General features: G+C 40.9%; 1 protein-coding gene across 1 annotated transcript in view; it reads left to right on the top strand.

The window, feature by feature from the left end:
* The window catches only part of DMRT1 (doublesex and mab-3 related transcription factor 1), a 93096-nt gene that overhangs the window by 49260 nt on the left and 27484 nt on the right, over positions 1-16352 (top strand). Inside the window, 1 exon segment of the mRNA XM_006104289.3 lies at positions 5924-6071. Within this exon segment, the coding sequence (XP_006104351.1) occupies positions 5924-6071 (148 nt within the window).

Below are 16352 nucleotides of genomic sequence, written 5' to 3'. Positions count from 1 at the left end.
AATTTCTCAAATGATTGTCCTCTCTGCCGTATTGCATGAGCCTTCTATTTCTCCCGTCATCTCTCTCCTTTCTCCCCTCCGGCCTCCTTTCTGAGGAGGAAGAGCCCTTCCATTTCTGGACAAACAGCTCTTAGTTCTCCAGCCTCTAAGTGCTGACCCTCAAACCCAGCACCTTCTTCTTTTGCTCATGGAAGGCATCCGCCCAGGCTTTGCAAGAATCCCTTCCAGGGGCCAGAATCCTCACAAGACCAGTCTCCCTGTCTCCTTTTGTCCTCCTCACTCTAGGGAGGGAAGTAGAGGGCATTTCATAATATGAACACCTAAGAGAACTTGCATAGGTTAGGTGTGTGGACTAGGACAGCTCTCAGAGGGTGGTTAGGCGAGCGGGGGGAACAGGCGTCCCTTTAAGAGGGTTTGAAAAGAAGCTTCTGTTAAAACATTAAAACTAAAGAATTCCTTTAATGAGGACAAAAGTGAGCCCCAGTCTTTATTCTTAGCAGGAGACGTAGGATTCCACAGCATGTGACAAGCCCTCTTTTTTTTTTTAATATAAAAAGGTTTTTGTTCATAAAACCAAAGGTTCATCCCAGATGTGGCTTTTGCAATTTAAAAGACTGTCAGCCACATGCCAGTGCCCAGTGAGTCTTTACACTGTTTGTTTAAATATCAGAGTTTGGGATTAGGAGCTTTATCCATACATTCACTCTTCTCCACCGAGTCTCATTCTGTGCTGCTGAGCCGCGCTTTCTGAAACAACCAGACAGCAAGTTGGTTTTCATGATCTCTTCCAGCCGTTACCCGGATGAGTGCTCAGTTTTGTGTAAGACCAGACTCTTCCTACCTGAAGTGTTAACAGATAACCAATGAGTAGTACTTAGGAATTTTTTTTAAAAAGGAAGTGAGGTCTAACATTTTTATGTTTTGTTGGGGTTTTATTGTTACTATAAAAAAGGGTGAGTAAAGTATATGAAAGGAAACCAATGGTGCAGATTTCTTATGCTGTATGTTCTCAACAGTTTAACAAAATAAAATCCAAAGCTCCTAGGTTTTCCTTCAGGGTTCATACTAACACTGCGCATGTTCCCACCAGCCCAGCTCCCCGTCACAGGTCATATTCTGGTTCAGAGACTTGGGATGGGTAATAAGAATGTAAAACATGCCTCTTGTTTGCCAGTTACCACATGTTAATAATAATAATAGTCATAAATCACTGGGATCCTGGGGTTTGGGGTTTACTTTGTTTAATTTAAAGGAATAAAAAAATCTAGAGAAGAACAAGGCAGCATTACATAATGGAAAAAATTATATCCTTCATCAGAAGTGAACAATTCCTTTAATTTATGAGCCCTCAGTAGAACTTTGCCTCTTAGTGGAGTTGAAGGGCTGAGCACAAGGAGATGGTTGTGTGAGGTTAGTTTACAGCAGGTTTTTCAATCGTGGCACTTACTGAGATGTGGGGCTGGGTAATTATTTGTTGTGGGGACGGTCCTGTGCATCGTAGGATGGTTAGCAGCATCTTTAGTATCTTCTCACTACCTGCCAGTAGCACCTCCGCACCCCCAGCCAGTTGTGATAGTCAGCGGTGTCTCCTGACTTTGCTAAATGTCCTCTGGGGGACAAACTGCCCTTCGTTGAGTACTTCTCGCTTAAAGTAGAAAAACAGATTTCAAAGGTTTCCTTATTTACCCATTTTGTCTAATTCGAAAGTAGCAGGGCTGTAGCTGTTTTTTAAGTTGGGAACAAGAAGTGATTCAGAGTTGTAAGTCACATTTGGCCACACCTTTTTCTGGCTTTCTGGGTGAATCACAATTCAGTTCCAACTCCATGTTCCAGAGGTTTACACATGCACTTAGAAATACATGGAACCATACTTCTTTCTTACGTCCAAGTTGTCACATGGATGGTTATTTGTAGATTATTCTTCCAGTTGTAAGCAGCTGAAGTGATTGATGGTCTCTGTAAGTTCACGTTTTGATAACCGCAGATGGAGTCTGACCCTTTGTATCTTTTCCTTTTTTTTTATAGAAGTTTTTATAGCTCAATGATCTTGGGGATTCATTGGGAAAGTTGAATGTTTGAGTTCAAATAACTCAGTTCCTGTTTCCAAATGATTCTTGTTATCTGATGCTTTCTAAAAACAGAAATGGAATTAAGGGGGAAAATAAACACACATGGATTTGATATTGTTTTTATTTTCCAATAAGCTTTCATTAAAAGGGAACAAAAAAAACTCTGCAGTTTATCTGAATCTCTTTTCAAATAATACACACATTGGTCTTGGCAGCAGTTGTCCAGCCTGTAGAGTGAACCTTTTGCGTTTTTAGTTGATACTGGGGATGCTGGGGTTTCATACTTATTGGGGTGTGGGAAATATGTAGGTAAGTCTAGTTGTAGATAACTCTAACTGGTTCTCAGTCTTGGTTTCAATTAGAATTATCTGGGGAGCTTTGAAATAACGCAGGGCCCAGGCCAAATCCCAGACCAGTGAAATCGGGCCTCAGACCAGGTTCCCTCTTCCCTTAATCTAGTGGGAGTGAAGGCTGAGAACCAGGGAACATTTCAGTAAGTAAAGTTTTATTGTAACACAGCCACACCCATTCATTTACTGATTGTCTAGAGACCCTGTGGCTTACAAAACCTAAACTATTTACTGTTTGGCCATTTACCAAAAAAGTTTGCTGACCCCTGTTCTCAACTCACAGTGAACATTTTCCAAATATTTTGAAAAGAGGTTTTATACAAAATTCATAGTAAACGGGAAACATCCAGGATTTTGCTGAGCCTGTAGGCTCCAATCCTGTCAATTTTCTTGCACCTGGGGAAAATTTAAAAACATTTTCCTTGAAGAACTGACTTGCAGATTTTGCCCCAGCGGAGGAAGATGTAACCAACTCGGCACCCAGATGGGGGCGCCATTATTTATGTCAGGACACTTTTTACTTAATAGTTGGCGCTTGTTCTAATAAATGTTCATCACTTACTGTGCTGACTTGAGGGCAGGCTGTAGAGGTAGAAACGTTTCTCTCCCGCAGAGTGTGTTTGAGCTTGTTATTACGGCTGTAGCCATTCTAGGTGGTTGTGAACCCTGAAAAAAATATCTTAGTTCTGGGGAATCTCATGTATAAAAAGAAAACTAATGGAAAATTTAAAGTAGCATCATTTCTGCCTTTTCTTAGTTTAGGTGGAAAGTTGTAAACAGTTGGTCAAAAGAATTTTTTAGGAAGTTCTTTGGTCATAGGCCCCTAACGGTGTTCAGTGTGAGAGAAAGAATCGTTTATTCTAGTCCCTTGACACCAGAGTGAGGTTTTATTTTATTTTTATTTTTAATTTTTTTTTACTTTTTAAAATATTTTTATTGACTTAGAGAAGGAGGATGGAGAGAGAGAACCATCAATATGAGAATGAAACATTGATTGCTGCCTTCTACACACCCGCTCCCTGCAGGGGATCAAGCCTGAAACGCAGGCATGTGTCCTGACCAGGAATGGAACTGGCAATCTTTTGGTGCACAGGATGATGCACCACGAACTGAGCCACACCAGCCAGGGCCAGAGCGAGGTTTTGAGCCAGAAGCATCAGCCTCTCCTGGGAGTGAGTCAGACTCTGAGGCTCTACCCAGACTTACTGAATCAGAGTCTACTTTTTAACAGGATCCCAGGCTGTTCTCATACACATTCAGAGAGCACCAGGAAGTACTGGCCTAACGGATAACTGGGTCAGTGCAGTAAGCACTGCTGATAGTCACTTCCCTCTTATATGATTTCATAGTTCCTGGTGGCTCTCCTGACTTGGGCCCACTCACTAAAGGCAGCCAGTTCTCCCCTTTGGCTATTTCCAAGCATTGCTGCATGCCCTCTTATTTAGTAAAAATTTATATAATGATAGAAAATGAAAATTGGATGATTGAGCTGAAAGAGATACCATTTAATATGCTTCAGAAAAAACTAGAAAGGATACAAGGAACTTGGCCAGATAAACGTCACTTGAAAGGGAATAATTAAGTGGAATAGAGTCTTCTTTGCTTTTGCAAGAAATAATCTACACATCAAGCATACATTTGTGCTGGGGAAACAGTTGGGAGGGGCAAAAACGAACTCTTTGAGCTTCTCAAATTAGCACACAGAAATCAAGGACTTAGGCCTTTCCACCAAGCACTGCCATAATATTCAAAGTTTACTTTGGCCTATATTACTTGAGGAATTGTCCAAAATTTGGATGTTCATAGAAGATCTTGAGGAAGCTTAGGACCTAATTTTATCCTGCCAGGCTTTGCCAAGTTAGTACTATTTTTTCTAAATCAAATAAGTAGCTTCTAGAGATTGGATTGAAAAACATGACTTCAAAATTATTCCTTAATTGTTGAACAAATTTGGTTTATCCAGAGCATTCCTTAGATTGACTTTAAAAAATAAAATAAAATTAATACCATCTGAATTTAGTGTTTTTGAAACTGTATAAATAATTGAAGTTTAGATGTTCTTGCTGTGAAGATAGGGTCATGCATTTAATGTTTAGTGTCTGTACCAGGGTGGGTGCAGGAAACAGAATAATTCTAGGTGTTCGCAGAGTGGCCAGGAAGAACCAGGAAAGTGGAAGTGGGTCCCGTTTCCTTAGCTTTGAATGAGAGGCCAAGAAGCTGTGTGAACCGCTCCTTATATAAAAGCAAGGTCTGATTGCCCAAAGAAAAGGCACGAATGCCGAGTGCCAGCTGCTCACTGCTGCTGGAGGGACAGCACGTGCTCCCTCTGCCTTCCCTTCTGTCTTCCAAATCTCACTGCATGTCTTGTTAGCAGAATCCAAATCACCTCCAGAACCCTGGTGACAGGAGAGTCTGGGAAACATGTCGCACTTTTGTTCCTTGTTGCAGGGAAAAGCATAGAAGGGGGTGGGAATGGATGCCGAGTGATGATATTCAGCATAGCATCATGCTAATGACAATAGCTTACCTTCACCCTATTTTCATGTTTTTAAAAAATATTCTCTATATGCACTGTATGTTCACTAATATGAGATGCCAGTTTTACACGTGAAGAAATGTGAGAAGGTTAAATGACTGGCTGCTGGTCAAACAGGGTAGTCATTGTCACAGTAATGCCATGCTCTCCTGTTTTTCCTGCCCAATTCTCTTTACTACTTGTTAATTGGGCATCATAGGATCAGAAGGAATTTTAGGGGTGCTTTAGCGGGAACTCCAAGATAGAAAAAGCACCTCAGAATGCACAGTTCTAACAGCCTAAGTGCCCATCAGTAGATGGATGGATTAGAAAACTGTGGTACATCTACACGATGGAATACTATGCTGCTGTAAAAAAGAAGGAACTCTTACCATTTGCAACAGCATGGATGGAACTGGAGAGCATTATGCTAAGTGAAATAAGCCAGTCAATGAAGGAAAAATACCACATGATCTCACTCATTCATGGATAATAAAGACCATTACAAACTTTTGAACAATAATAGATACAGAGGCAGAGCTGCCTCAAACTGATTGTCAAACTGCAGTGGGAAGGCCAGAGAGGGCTGGGGGGCAGAAGGGAGGGGAGTAAGAGATCAACCGAAGGACTTGTATGCATGCATATAAGCATAACTAATGGACATAAGACACTGGGGGGTAAGGGAGGGCAGGGGCTTGTCAAGGGCGGGGGGGGGGAAGGACACATATGTAATACCGTTTGTAATACTTATTATAATATTTTTTTTAAAAAGAATAAAAAATAAAAAAATAAAAAATAAAAAAATCAGGAGAAAAAAAAAAGAATGCACAGTTCTAGTATTTTCAGGATTAGTGTACTGGATGGTATATTCATGGTTGAGGATACTACCAACTTAATAGGGAATGGCCTTCACTTAAAGAATTAGGCAATTCTTGAAATGACTATAAAATGCAACTTTGGTCTTAATACATTCCTTCTTTTTTCTTAAGCCGATGAAAACCTCAGAGAACCGCCACCCTGTGGGTTCCCAGTACAGGATGCATTCGTACTACCCGGCTCCCTCCTACCTGGGCCAGAGCGTGTCCCAGATCTTCACTTTTGAGGATGGCCCTCCCTACCCGGAAACCAAAGCGAGCGGTAGGTGTCTGGTTACACAGACTGGATTCTGGGTGGAGAGAGGATGAGGTGTCCAGCACGGGGTCTCTGGCTCTCCAAGGGTTCACCAGTGAAGAGCTATTGGGAAGTGTATTGCTGTGTAAGACTTATCTAAGTATCCTTTAAGGTGTTTTGTTATGGAATGATTTTGTTTTGCCTAGATTCTTAATATTACCTTTCTCTTTTTTGTATACCCAGAGAGACAGGAATAAGATAAAAGACTCCTCAGAAGCTAAAAATGTGTTTTCTGAGGGATCAATATGAAATACAGGGACACTTTAAATGTGGTTCCAAGTCCTGATGTTTTTGGTAAAGTGAATTTCCATATATTGAATACTTGTTTTCCAAAATTTTTCCATTTTAAAGTTGAAGGTATATTTATATTTTGGGGAAAAGAAATAAAATAACACAATAAAACATTTTTTAATACAAGCGGTCTCAGAGTTTATGCAGTAGCAATGTAAATAACTCTGATAAAATGGCTTTGAAGTGAAAAATGACTGCTTAATGTACCAGAGCACTTGGAAATACACAATTGCTCAATTTCAGTTTTAACCTTCTCCCCAGCGTTTACACTGTGGAGACAGACAGGTTTTTTTGGCTGTTGTGTTCCTAGGACCTGTTTTTAAGTTCTTTATATATAAGCATTATCTTTTGACCTGGGAAAGTGAGAAGCTTACACAGTCGAGGCAGTAGAAATCAGGGCAATGGTGAATGACTTGGTAATTTCAATAACTTGATTCTCTGTAGAGAACTGGTTTCTTTGTAAAGCAAGTACTTAGAGAATGAGAATCAGAACCATGCTTTGATTTCCAAATTTAGAACAATGAAGTCTAAAAAGGCTGGGCAAGTTACACTTTATTTATTGTACTAAAAATAAAGGATTCCATTAACGTGGATTATATAATATAGGTTAAGGGAACCGATAAGTGTGAACTGAAGAAACACTGAAGTACATATTGTTGATTGTACTTTGACTTTTATTAATAGTCATACTTCAGAGTAGACAAACACAACTATTATGAATATTTATACTGTATAATATATGCTCCTATGTTCTTCCTTTGATTATATATGGTTATCTGGATTATAAGCTCCTTAAGGATAGTGAACACATCTCATATCTTTTTATATGCTATGATGCCTTTTTAAAAATTTGTTATTTATTAGTTGAGTGATGAATGAATGAATAAATGAATCCAGTATTATTTTTAAGTAAGCTTGTTCTTTAAGGAAACATAATTCTGAAAGGTCAGAATCCTAATAGTCTGATGGAGTCCTTAAAAAAAGTTTATTCAGAAAATTACCAATGAAACCTACTTTAAGGGGGAAATTGCCTAACCTTCTTTCTCCAGGAATAATGGAATGTTTTTAGAAGCACTGGCATTCTTGAGACAAAGGTGTAAATTCAGAGGAAGGCAATAAGACAAAAAGATAAGAATTTATTAGAGCAGAGAAGAATGAATTTGGAAAGGAGCAGTAGGCATTTGAATTTATGGCAGAAAAGGAAGAGACTCAGAAGGAAAGAGGTTACAATCCAGGAAAGAAAAGATTGGCTGCTCCAGTGTTCACAGGGAAAGATTGGGTGAATAACACCTAGAATTTCCTCAAAACTTTTCTGGTGATATGTGTATCTGAAAGTGTGGTTTAACCTCCCAGTAACCCTCTAACTCACTAATAATTAATCAGGAGGGTCAGGCTTCAGACATGAGGTCATAAGCTAGGAAGAATTGCAGTGAAATCTCTGTTTTGGAATTGATGGACAACGAGAACATGAATTAATTGAAAATCCAAGACTCAGCTATTTTTAAAAGAAGTGTGGCTTTATGACTTCTGTGTATGGTGTCATGGGCTCTACATCGTATGAGATTTTTATAGAGCTGGTGGGAAGGGAAGAGGAAAGATAAACTTGTGTGTGGACATCCCAGGTGCCATCTCTTGGGGCACCGGTTCCTCAATTTTATCAGTATTGACACAAGTGGGGAGCTCTTTGGGGGCAAATTAGGCCCTTAATGGGGCTGAGGCTAGTGGCAGCGTGCTGTGAGGGGATGGGGACATCATTGTTTTTATTTGTGAGAGTGACAAAGGCTGACTGATAACCAATTACATTTATCAATTCTGTCAAGTTTGAGTTGAAGTCCTTTGGTTGGTTGGGTTAATAAGTTAACCGTTAGTAAATAGTAAATCAGTTATTCTAAGTGGGAACTTCTAAGTAATTTGAAAAACAGTATTTTCAAGAGGTTTAATGTTTTCTTTAAAGTCTTATTTAAGTATGTTTTTGTCATTAGATCCATTTTTCTTCAGTTTCTTTAAAGACAACCATAACCTCTCTTTACCATCTAAAAAAACAAGTCCAAGTTCAGTGTTTTCCTCTGGTTTTGCTAAAGATTGCCACATGAAAATAGACTGTAGGGAATGCCATGTTGCTACTGTTCATTGTTTTTCTTTGTGAAAAGGCAGAGAGCCATTCTCCTTTTCGTATCCTGAAAAGTGTTAGGAGGTAGATCAGAGAGATGGCGGGCCCAGACTTTGTAAACCATTGCAGGCACTTGGTTTTTGGTGAGCTGGGAGGCCACTGGAATATTCTAGCAAGGGGTGACATGTCTGCCTTGTGGTTTTAAACTCTGGCTACTATTTAAGAATAGACTGTAGGGATTTGATGTGGAAGCAAGAAGACCAGTTACTAGTAAAAGGCTACAGTAGTAATTCTTACAAAAAATGACAGTGGCTCAGTCAGGGTGGGAATGTGGTATGATGACAAGTCGTTGAATTGTAGATGTATTTTGAAGATAGAACCAATAAGATTTGCAGATGGATTTGGGATGAGCCATAAAGGAAAGAGTGAAAGATGACTCCATAATTTTTAACCTGACCAAGTAGAAAACTGGAGTTTCGATTTATTGAGGTAAAGAAGACTATGGAGAAAACGTGTTTGTGGGAATTAGGAGTTTAATTGTGTACATATTTAGTTTGAGATGTTCATTAGTCATCCAAGTGGATTGTCATAGGAATTGAATGTATGAAGAGTGACATTGAGGGGAGATGTCACTGCTGGAAAAAAGAACTGGAAAGTTCAGTGCATAGATGTTATTCAGTGCATATTGGAGGCAATAGGATGAGACTCCCCCCCCCCCCAAAAGAAGTGAGTGTAGGTGGAGAAGAAAGGACCAGGGATTGAGCCCTGGGGCCCTGTAGTGTTTAGAGCTCTGGTGGATGAGGAGGACCCACAAAGGAGAGAGTAATATAGAGCAGCCTATGAGGTAGGAGGAAAACTAAGGGTGAATAGTGTCTTGGAAGCCAATTAAAGAAAGCACTTAAATGAAAAGAGTCACATAATACTGATGGATCAAATGAGATGAGGACTGGAATTGACCATTGGCTGCTGCAAGGTAGAGATGTTTGATGACCTGGACATCAAAGTGGACGAGTAGCCACTTTGGTGAGGAAGTGAGAACCAAAGCCTTACCACACTCAGGAGTACATGGGAGAGAAGCATGTGAGTACAGGCAGTTCTGTGGGGAGTTTTACTCTAAGGAGGGTAGTGAAATGGAGCACTAACTAGAGGAAAAGGTAAGTTCAAGGAAGGTCCTTTTCTCTCTCTCTCTCTCTCTCTCTCTCTCTCTCTCTCTCTCTCTCTCTCTCTCTCTTTTTTTTCCAAGGAAGGGAGATACTATGGTAGGCTTGTGTGCTGATGGGAGTAATCCAACAGGGAAGGAAAACTAGCTGGCCCAAGGTGTGGTTTTGTGAATGCTTTGTTTCTAGTCTAAGAGGAGATAAGTAAAGGAGTTAAGATTAAATAGAAAGCCAGGCTGTTGTGGCTCAGTGATTGAGCATTGACCCATGAACCAAGAGGTCACTGGTATGATTCCTAGTCAGGGCACATGCCTGGGTTGTGGGCTCGATCCCCAATGTGGGGCATACAGGAAGCAGCCAATTAGTGATTCTCTCTTATCATTGATATTTGTCTCTCCCTCTCCCTTCCTCTCTGAAATCAATAAGAATATGTATATATATATTTTAATTTAGAAAAAAGTATGGCAGAAACTATCAACTCCCTTGTTCTCACATGAAGGCCTGTCACCATGTCTTACATCTTTCTATTTCAGCAAGTGCCTGGCAATGGGTTGTGCACATGAAAGTGATTATGTTCATCAAGAAAGGCTTACTTTTTGGCTCCAAAAGGACCCTGTTTGAAACTAACCATATAGTATGTGGATTGTAATTTTTGGAATTAGCTAGATAGACATCATGGTCTGCTGAGTGAGGAAGGTGAAGCATAATAATTTTAAGCATATAATAAACATTTAGAAATGGCAGCTTTGAAAACTTATTTTTAACATATCACACATGTATTTCCTACATAGAGCAAAGAAAATAACTAGAGAAGATGGGTGTATAAGGACACAGCATGTCCCCTTATACCTAAAGAATAGGATGGAGGGAAACTAAAATGCTATTTGATGAGGACACACATATTTTTGTATTTTCTTTAAACTTCTTTTTCTTTCTCTATGAAAAGAACACCCTACAAGGCAAACTGTGGAAAAGGCTGAGAGCCAATGTGCACCTAACATGTCCTCTGTGTAAAACTCTGGCTCTTGACAAAGTCATCACCAGTCTAGAAATAGCAGGCACTTCGCAGGGGCTATGTGAACGCCATTGTACTCACTGCTGTAAGGAAAGACTTCACTCACTGCAGCACTTTAGTAAGAATTACCAGGGTGTGTTTTCTCACACATGCACGGGTCATAGTCTTCCAGCTTTGTGTTTCTCCAGGTCCTAGCATCAGGCCATGTTCTCAGAGGGCTCCAGGGGTGGCTCCTGGTTTCCTGAATGAATAAGAAACTGACCTTTGGGTCATTTCTGCCAGTGCCTCACCGGCCCTCAAGTTAGGCATTTGGTAAAACAACCCAAATAGACCAGACATGGGGTTTAAACATACCCTGGATTTATATCATGTAGAATCTTCTCTTTGGAGAACTTGCATTTTGAAGACTTAATTCTTTACATATACTTTATGATTAATAACAGCCATGCAAGAGAGTAGCAAGGGACTTAATCACTTTTTATACTTAATAGAGATTGGGTGGAGTTGCAGGCTGGATGCTGTGCCATCCCTGAGCCTTGGTGCTGGTGTTTAGGAAGAAGAGCCAACATAGGGACCCAAGTTTTCCAAACCACTTTCTGGGCATTCTTTCTACTACTATATCCTATGATTTCCTCTTCCCTCCCCTTCCTTTTCCTTTTCTCACAGTTATGTAACTCTGATGGTATCTATAAGACAATGTCTGTGCACTTGATGGGGATAACTTTATCTGTCTGTCTTTCTGTCTGTCTATCTATCTATCTATCTATCTATCTATCTATACTAGAGTTCCGGTGCACAAAATTAGTGCACGGAGGGGGTGGAGGAGGTCCCTCAGCCTAGCCTGCACCCTCTCTCAATCTGGGACCCCTCAGGGGATGTCTGACTGTCAGGCCCAATGCATGGCAGTCAGACTGGCAGTCGGACATCCTTTTGCAATCTGGGACCACTGGCTCCTAACCTCTCGCCTGCCTGCCTGCCTGCCTACTCACCCCTAACCACTCGCCTGCCTGCCTGATTGCCCCTCACCGCCTCTGCTTCAGCCCCTGCTGCTGCAGCTTTGTCTGGAAGGACGTCTGGAAGGTCGTTCAGCTATCCAGTCTTATTAGCATATTACGCTTTTATTATTATAGATAAAAGCCTAAGTGACTGAATGACCAGTCGCTATGACATGCACTGACCACCAGGGGACAGATGCCTAATGCAGGAGCTTCCCCCTGGTGGTCAGTGTGCTCCCACAGCCAACCTCCCATGGCCGGCCAACCTCCCTCGGCCCCTCCCCCCGGCCAACCTTTCACAGCCCTGATTGGCCCCGATCGCCAGCCAAGTTGAGGGACCCCACTCATGCACGAATTCATGCACCAGGCCTCTAGTTCAATTCTTATAATAGTAGTAGTATCCCCATTTTGCAGATGAGGATACTAAGGCATAGAGCTGATGCCAATGAAGTAGGGAGGAGAAGGGTCCTCATTTTCACGTGGCAGGTAGAGAACCAGCATGGTGATGACTTAGCTGGTTTGGAGTTCACTGGACAATAGTCATACAATAGCACTTCTTGTGCTATAATGATAAAATTTCAGAACTTGCTCCCTCAGCATGTGCATCATGCAGAATATACCCTATCTGAGGTTGTCTTTCTGTAGCATCTTGGTGTCCCAGCAAATATAAAATATACAAATACCCCAACAAAAAGCAGCTTTAAAAAAACACCAGCATATCGAGTGTAGTATTTACATTGCTATTCCCAAAGCTAAATATAAACTTTAAAACACCTTTTTTACTGAATTGACACAGCAAAGTTACTTTTAATTTTGTGGTTATATTTGAATATTCCTTTTATAACAGGAGGGAGTGAAGTTAATATTTGATAAAGGCAGACATTACAAAATTAAATGGCTTTAAAATTATAAGTGTATAGAAATACAATTAACTGCTTTTGTAGTTCTTTTTTTTTCCCCTCGTGGACATAAGCTATTATTTTAAAACTAGAGGCCCAGTGCACGAAATTTGTACACAGGGTCCCTAGCGGCTGCCAGCTGCCGGCCAGGGCCTCCCTCCCTTCCCCCCACCCCTCCCTCGGGCCCCGCCCCCTGGTCAAACTCCCGGTGGAGGGGACAATTTGCATACTACACTTTTATTATATAGGATTAAGAGGAGTGTGAATAAAAGGCCTGCTGATCTTTCCCAGATAATTTTTGATAGAGGCAGTATTTTGCACTCTACTTAGTCTGTCAGTGGCTTATTTTTAGATTTCTTTTACATCTTTAGCTTTCTTTAACAATTCTAAATTCAGTACAGAGGACACATTTGCAGGGGTTTTCCTTCGGACTAAAGATTGTAGTCTACAGCATCATACAGAGAGCAGGAGCCCTGGAAAGTACACCTTTAGGAATTCGTAAGTGTCCTGACATAACCAGGTTGAACATAATGACCAGAAAACATTGTTTGCCTATCTTTTCGATGCCAATTTTATCTTGATGGGATTCAGGTGTGACATGCCTGCCTGCTCAGTGCAACACAAGGAAACACTTTCAGTTGCAGGTGTAAGGTGCTGGCCTCTAGGGGTGGCACAGGGGATAGTGCAGGAGGCCCAGTGTATTGTGAGCACATCACACATCAGCAGATTGGCCTGTTTCTGTTACTTACACAGTGACCATTTGTATTTTAAAATCCTGAAGTTGCAGCACCCATGTAGGCATTAGCTTGGATGCAACAGTAGCCACTCTGGTTAGAGCATCCAGCATCATCACGTATGGGGTTTCTTCATTGCAATCTGGCTTGAATGCCCTGGGCCTCAGTGACGTTTTTCGGGCATGGTGTGGAGTAACTCAGGAGTTTATTTCCCCTGCTCAGCTCCTCAAAGGCATGGCCCAGGCCAAGTACAACTTGAATAACCTTCAGGAAAGCTGTGTTGTCCTTCTGTCTGCCGCTGTCTTTGAAAATTGCCTCCAGAGTTAGTGAGCAGGAACAGTTAAGATTTACAAACAATGATGAAGCTTGTCATGCATCTTTCACCATTCATCATCCAGGTGCCGTGCCTGGGCGGTGAAGTGTTCTTCATAAAAACCAGCTCAGTGTGAAATACACCTCGCTGCAATGTTTACTGCTCTGAAGCTCGTCAGAGGCCCTTTATAGTAAATCCAGATTGCGATGTGACATTACAGTATATCATTGCCCAGCGCGGTGGGGTTTACACTGGGAATGCGCGCGGTGCACACCAGATGAGGTGTCCAGATTGAGTTATGTCAGAATTTGGCTGTTATATGGGGATAGCTTTTGTTTTCTGAACACTGAAAGTTAGCTTTATATGTATTTATATTTATATATAGGCATATACTTCCCATCTTGCACATATACATGGGTATACAATATATGCTGAGGTCAGGTTCCAACTGGGCTTCTGCTGTAAAGGATGGTGACCAGCTTTATGTACCTCCCGACGGCTGTTCATTGAAACTGGCATAAATGGAATCTTTTGGGGGAACTAGAGGAGATGGTTATTTCATCATGGAAGTGGGTTTGATTTCACTGTGTGTAAAGTGGTCTTGCTTACCACTCTTTTTTACAAAACCAAGGACCCCTCTCTCCTGGGATTATTGTAGTACACTGGGTGATCCCTTTGATAGGGCAAAGCGAAGAAACCCCATTGGACACATCAGTTGGGGAGGGAGGTCTCTGAAGTCCATTGCTTATTTATTATTTTTTTAGTGGGTGTCAAAATCTTAGTGTTGCCTCTATGTCTTGAAAGATGCTGCTTCTAAGAGAAGATTTATGGTGTTTTAGCTTGAATCTGCAAAATAAAAGAGCACACTGAATTTATTGCATGATCAGGTTTATTTACATTTACCCTAAAAGTGCTAATATTAAAATTATATTTTACTTGTTAAATATGGTACCTTTATACTTCATCCAAGTCAGCTCCAAACCACTGTTTTAGGATCCTGGGGTAGAAGGCGAAAATAAAAAAAATGTAATACGGAGGAAAGCAATACTTTCTCTAAGCATATTCAGCAGTTTTAAGAGTTTCATGTATATTTCTAGAAAAATGGTATAAGAGGCAGTGCTGATCATGCTTGGAACAGTTTCCTGTTTTGGCTGAAACCATTCATAGGTTTCTTGGTGAAAAGTTTCTGGGTTATAATTTATCTTTGAACATATTAACTGTATTGTTTAGGTAATTCATAGGTCCAGATATTTTTTTTTCATATTCTATAGGTTAGCTCCATTAATATAACAGCAAAAAAAAATGCACAGCCGCTCAGAATCAAAGTGGGAATTTGTACTTTTCATGCATTTGGTTCAGTTATCCCCTGGTAGCTTTGCCAGCCATAACAGTAACTCTTGAAGTGCTCTGGCAAGACCAGTTCCTCTCTCTCTTTCCTGTCACCCCCTCTCCCCCAGCATATATACAGATAGCTCAGTCAATATATGAGTAATAAATTCATTGAGTGCCAATTATGTGTCTTTGGACCTAGCATTATGCCTAGGAGATGAACCATAGCAGAGAGCATGCTGCAGTGATCCCTAAATGTCAGCAGGTCTCGGACACACACATCTTTCTTTCCTGTACACAGAACAGCCTTTCTGCCTAGCCTCTACAGCAGTGGTTCTCAACCTTCTGGCCCTTTAAATACAGTTCCTCATGTTGTGACCCAACCATAAAATTATTTTCGTTGCTACTTCATAACTGTAATGTTGCTACTGTTATGAATCGTAATGTAAATATCTGATATGCAGGATGGTCTTAGGCGACCCCTGTGAAAGGGTCGTTCGACCGCCAAAGGGGTCACAACCCACAGGTTGAGAACCGCTGCTCTACAGGGTGGACAAGGGAGTAGACACGTCCCCAGCTGTCCTGCTCTCATTCAAGACGTGGTTGAGGTCTTCACCTGAAACCTAAGGGAGAGTTTACTTCTCAGATTAGAGAAAGCAGGATCACAACCAAATGAGATATGGATAGATGACCCAGTTCTTCCTTTCCAGGCATGTTTCCCCTTTGCTCCTTATATGGTTATAGAGGTGGGATGGGCTTGATTGATTTGTTTACTCACAACAAATCAGTTTTCAGTTTTATTGATATATAATTCACATACCATAAAATTCACCCCTTTAAAGCATACAGTTCAGTGGTTTTTAATATATTGACAAAGTTGTGCAGCCATCACCCCTACCTAATTCTAGAATATTTCCATCATCCCCTAGGGCCGTGGTCGGCAAACTGCGGCTCGCGAGCCACATGTGGCTCTTTGGCCCCTTGAGTGTGGCTCTTCCTAAGCCTTAGGAGTACCCTAATTAAGTTAATAACAATGTACCTACCTATATAGTTTAAGTTTAAAAAATTGGGCTCTCAAAAGAAATTTCAATCGTTGTACTGTTGATATTTGGCTCTGTTGACTAATGAGTTTGCCGACCACTGCCCTAGGGAGTCCCCATTGCAGTAACTTTTCATTTCTACTTCCCTCCCAGCCCCTGGGAACTACTACTGGACTTTTTGTCTCTATGGATTTGCCTATTCTGGACATTTCATATAAACGGAATCACAGTATGTGGCTTTTTGTATCTGGCTTCTTTCACTTAGCAAAAAGTTTTTGAGGTTCATTCAAGCTGTAACATGTAATAGTGCATTTATTTTTTTAATGGTTTCTTTTCAGAAAAACTATTAAATCATAAGATTCTCA

Source organism: Myotis lucifugus, unplaced genomic scaffold (genome assembly GCF_000147115.1).
Source record: "Myotis lucifugus unplaced genomic scaffold, Myoluc2.0 scaffold_560, whole genome shotgun sequence".
NCBI classification, from domain to species: domain Eukaryota; kingdom Metazoa; phylum Chordata; class Mammalia; order Chiroptera; family Vespertilionidae; genus Myotis; species Myotis lucifugus.
The sequence above is the reverse complement of the archived record's forward strand: the minus strand, read 5'-3'. Positions and strand labels throughout refer to the sequence as shown.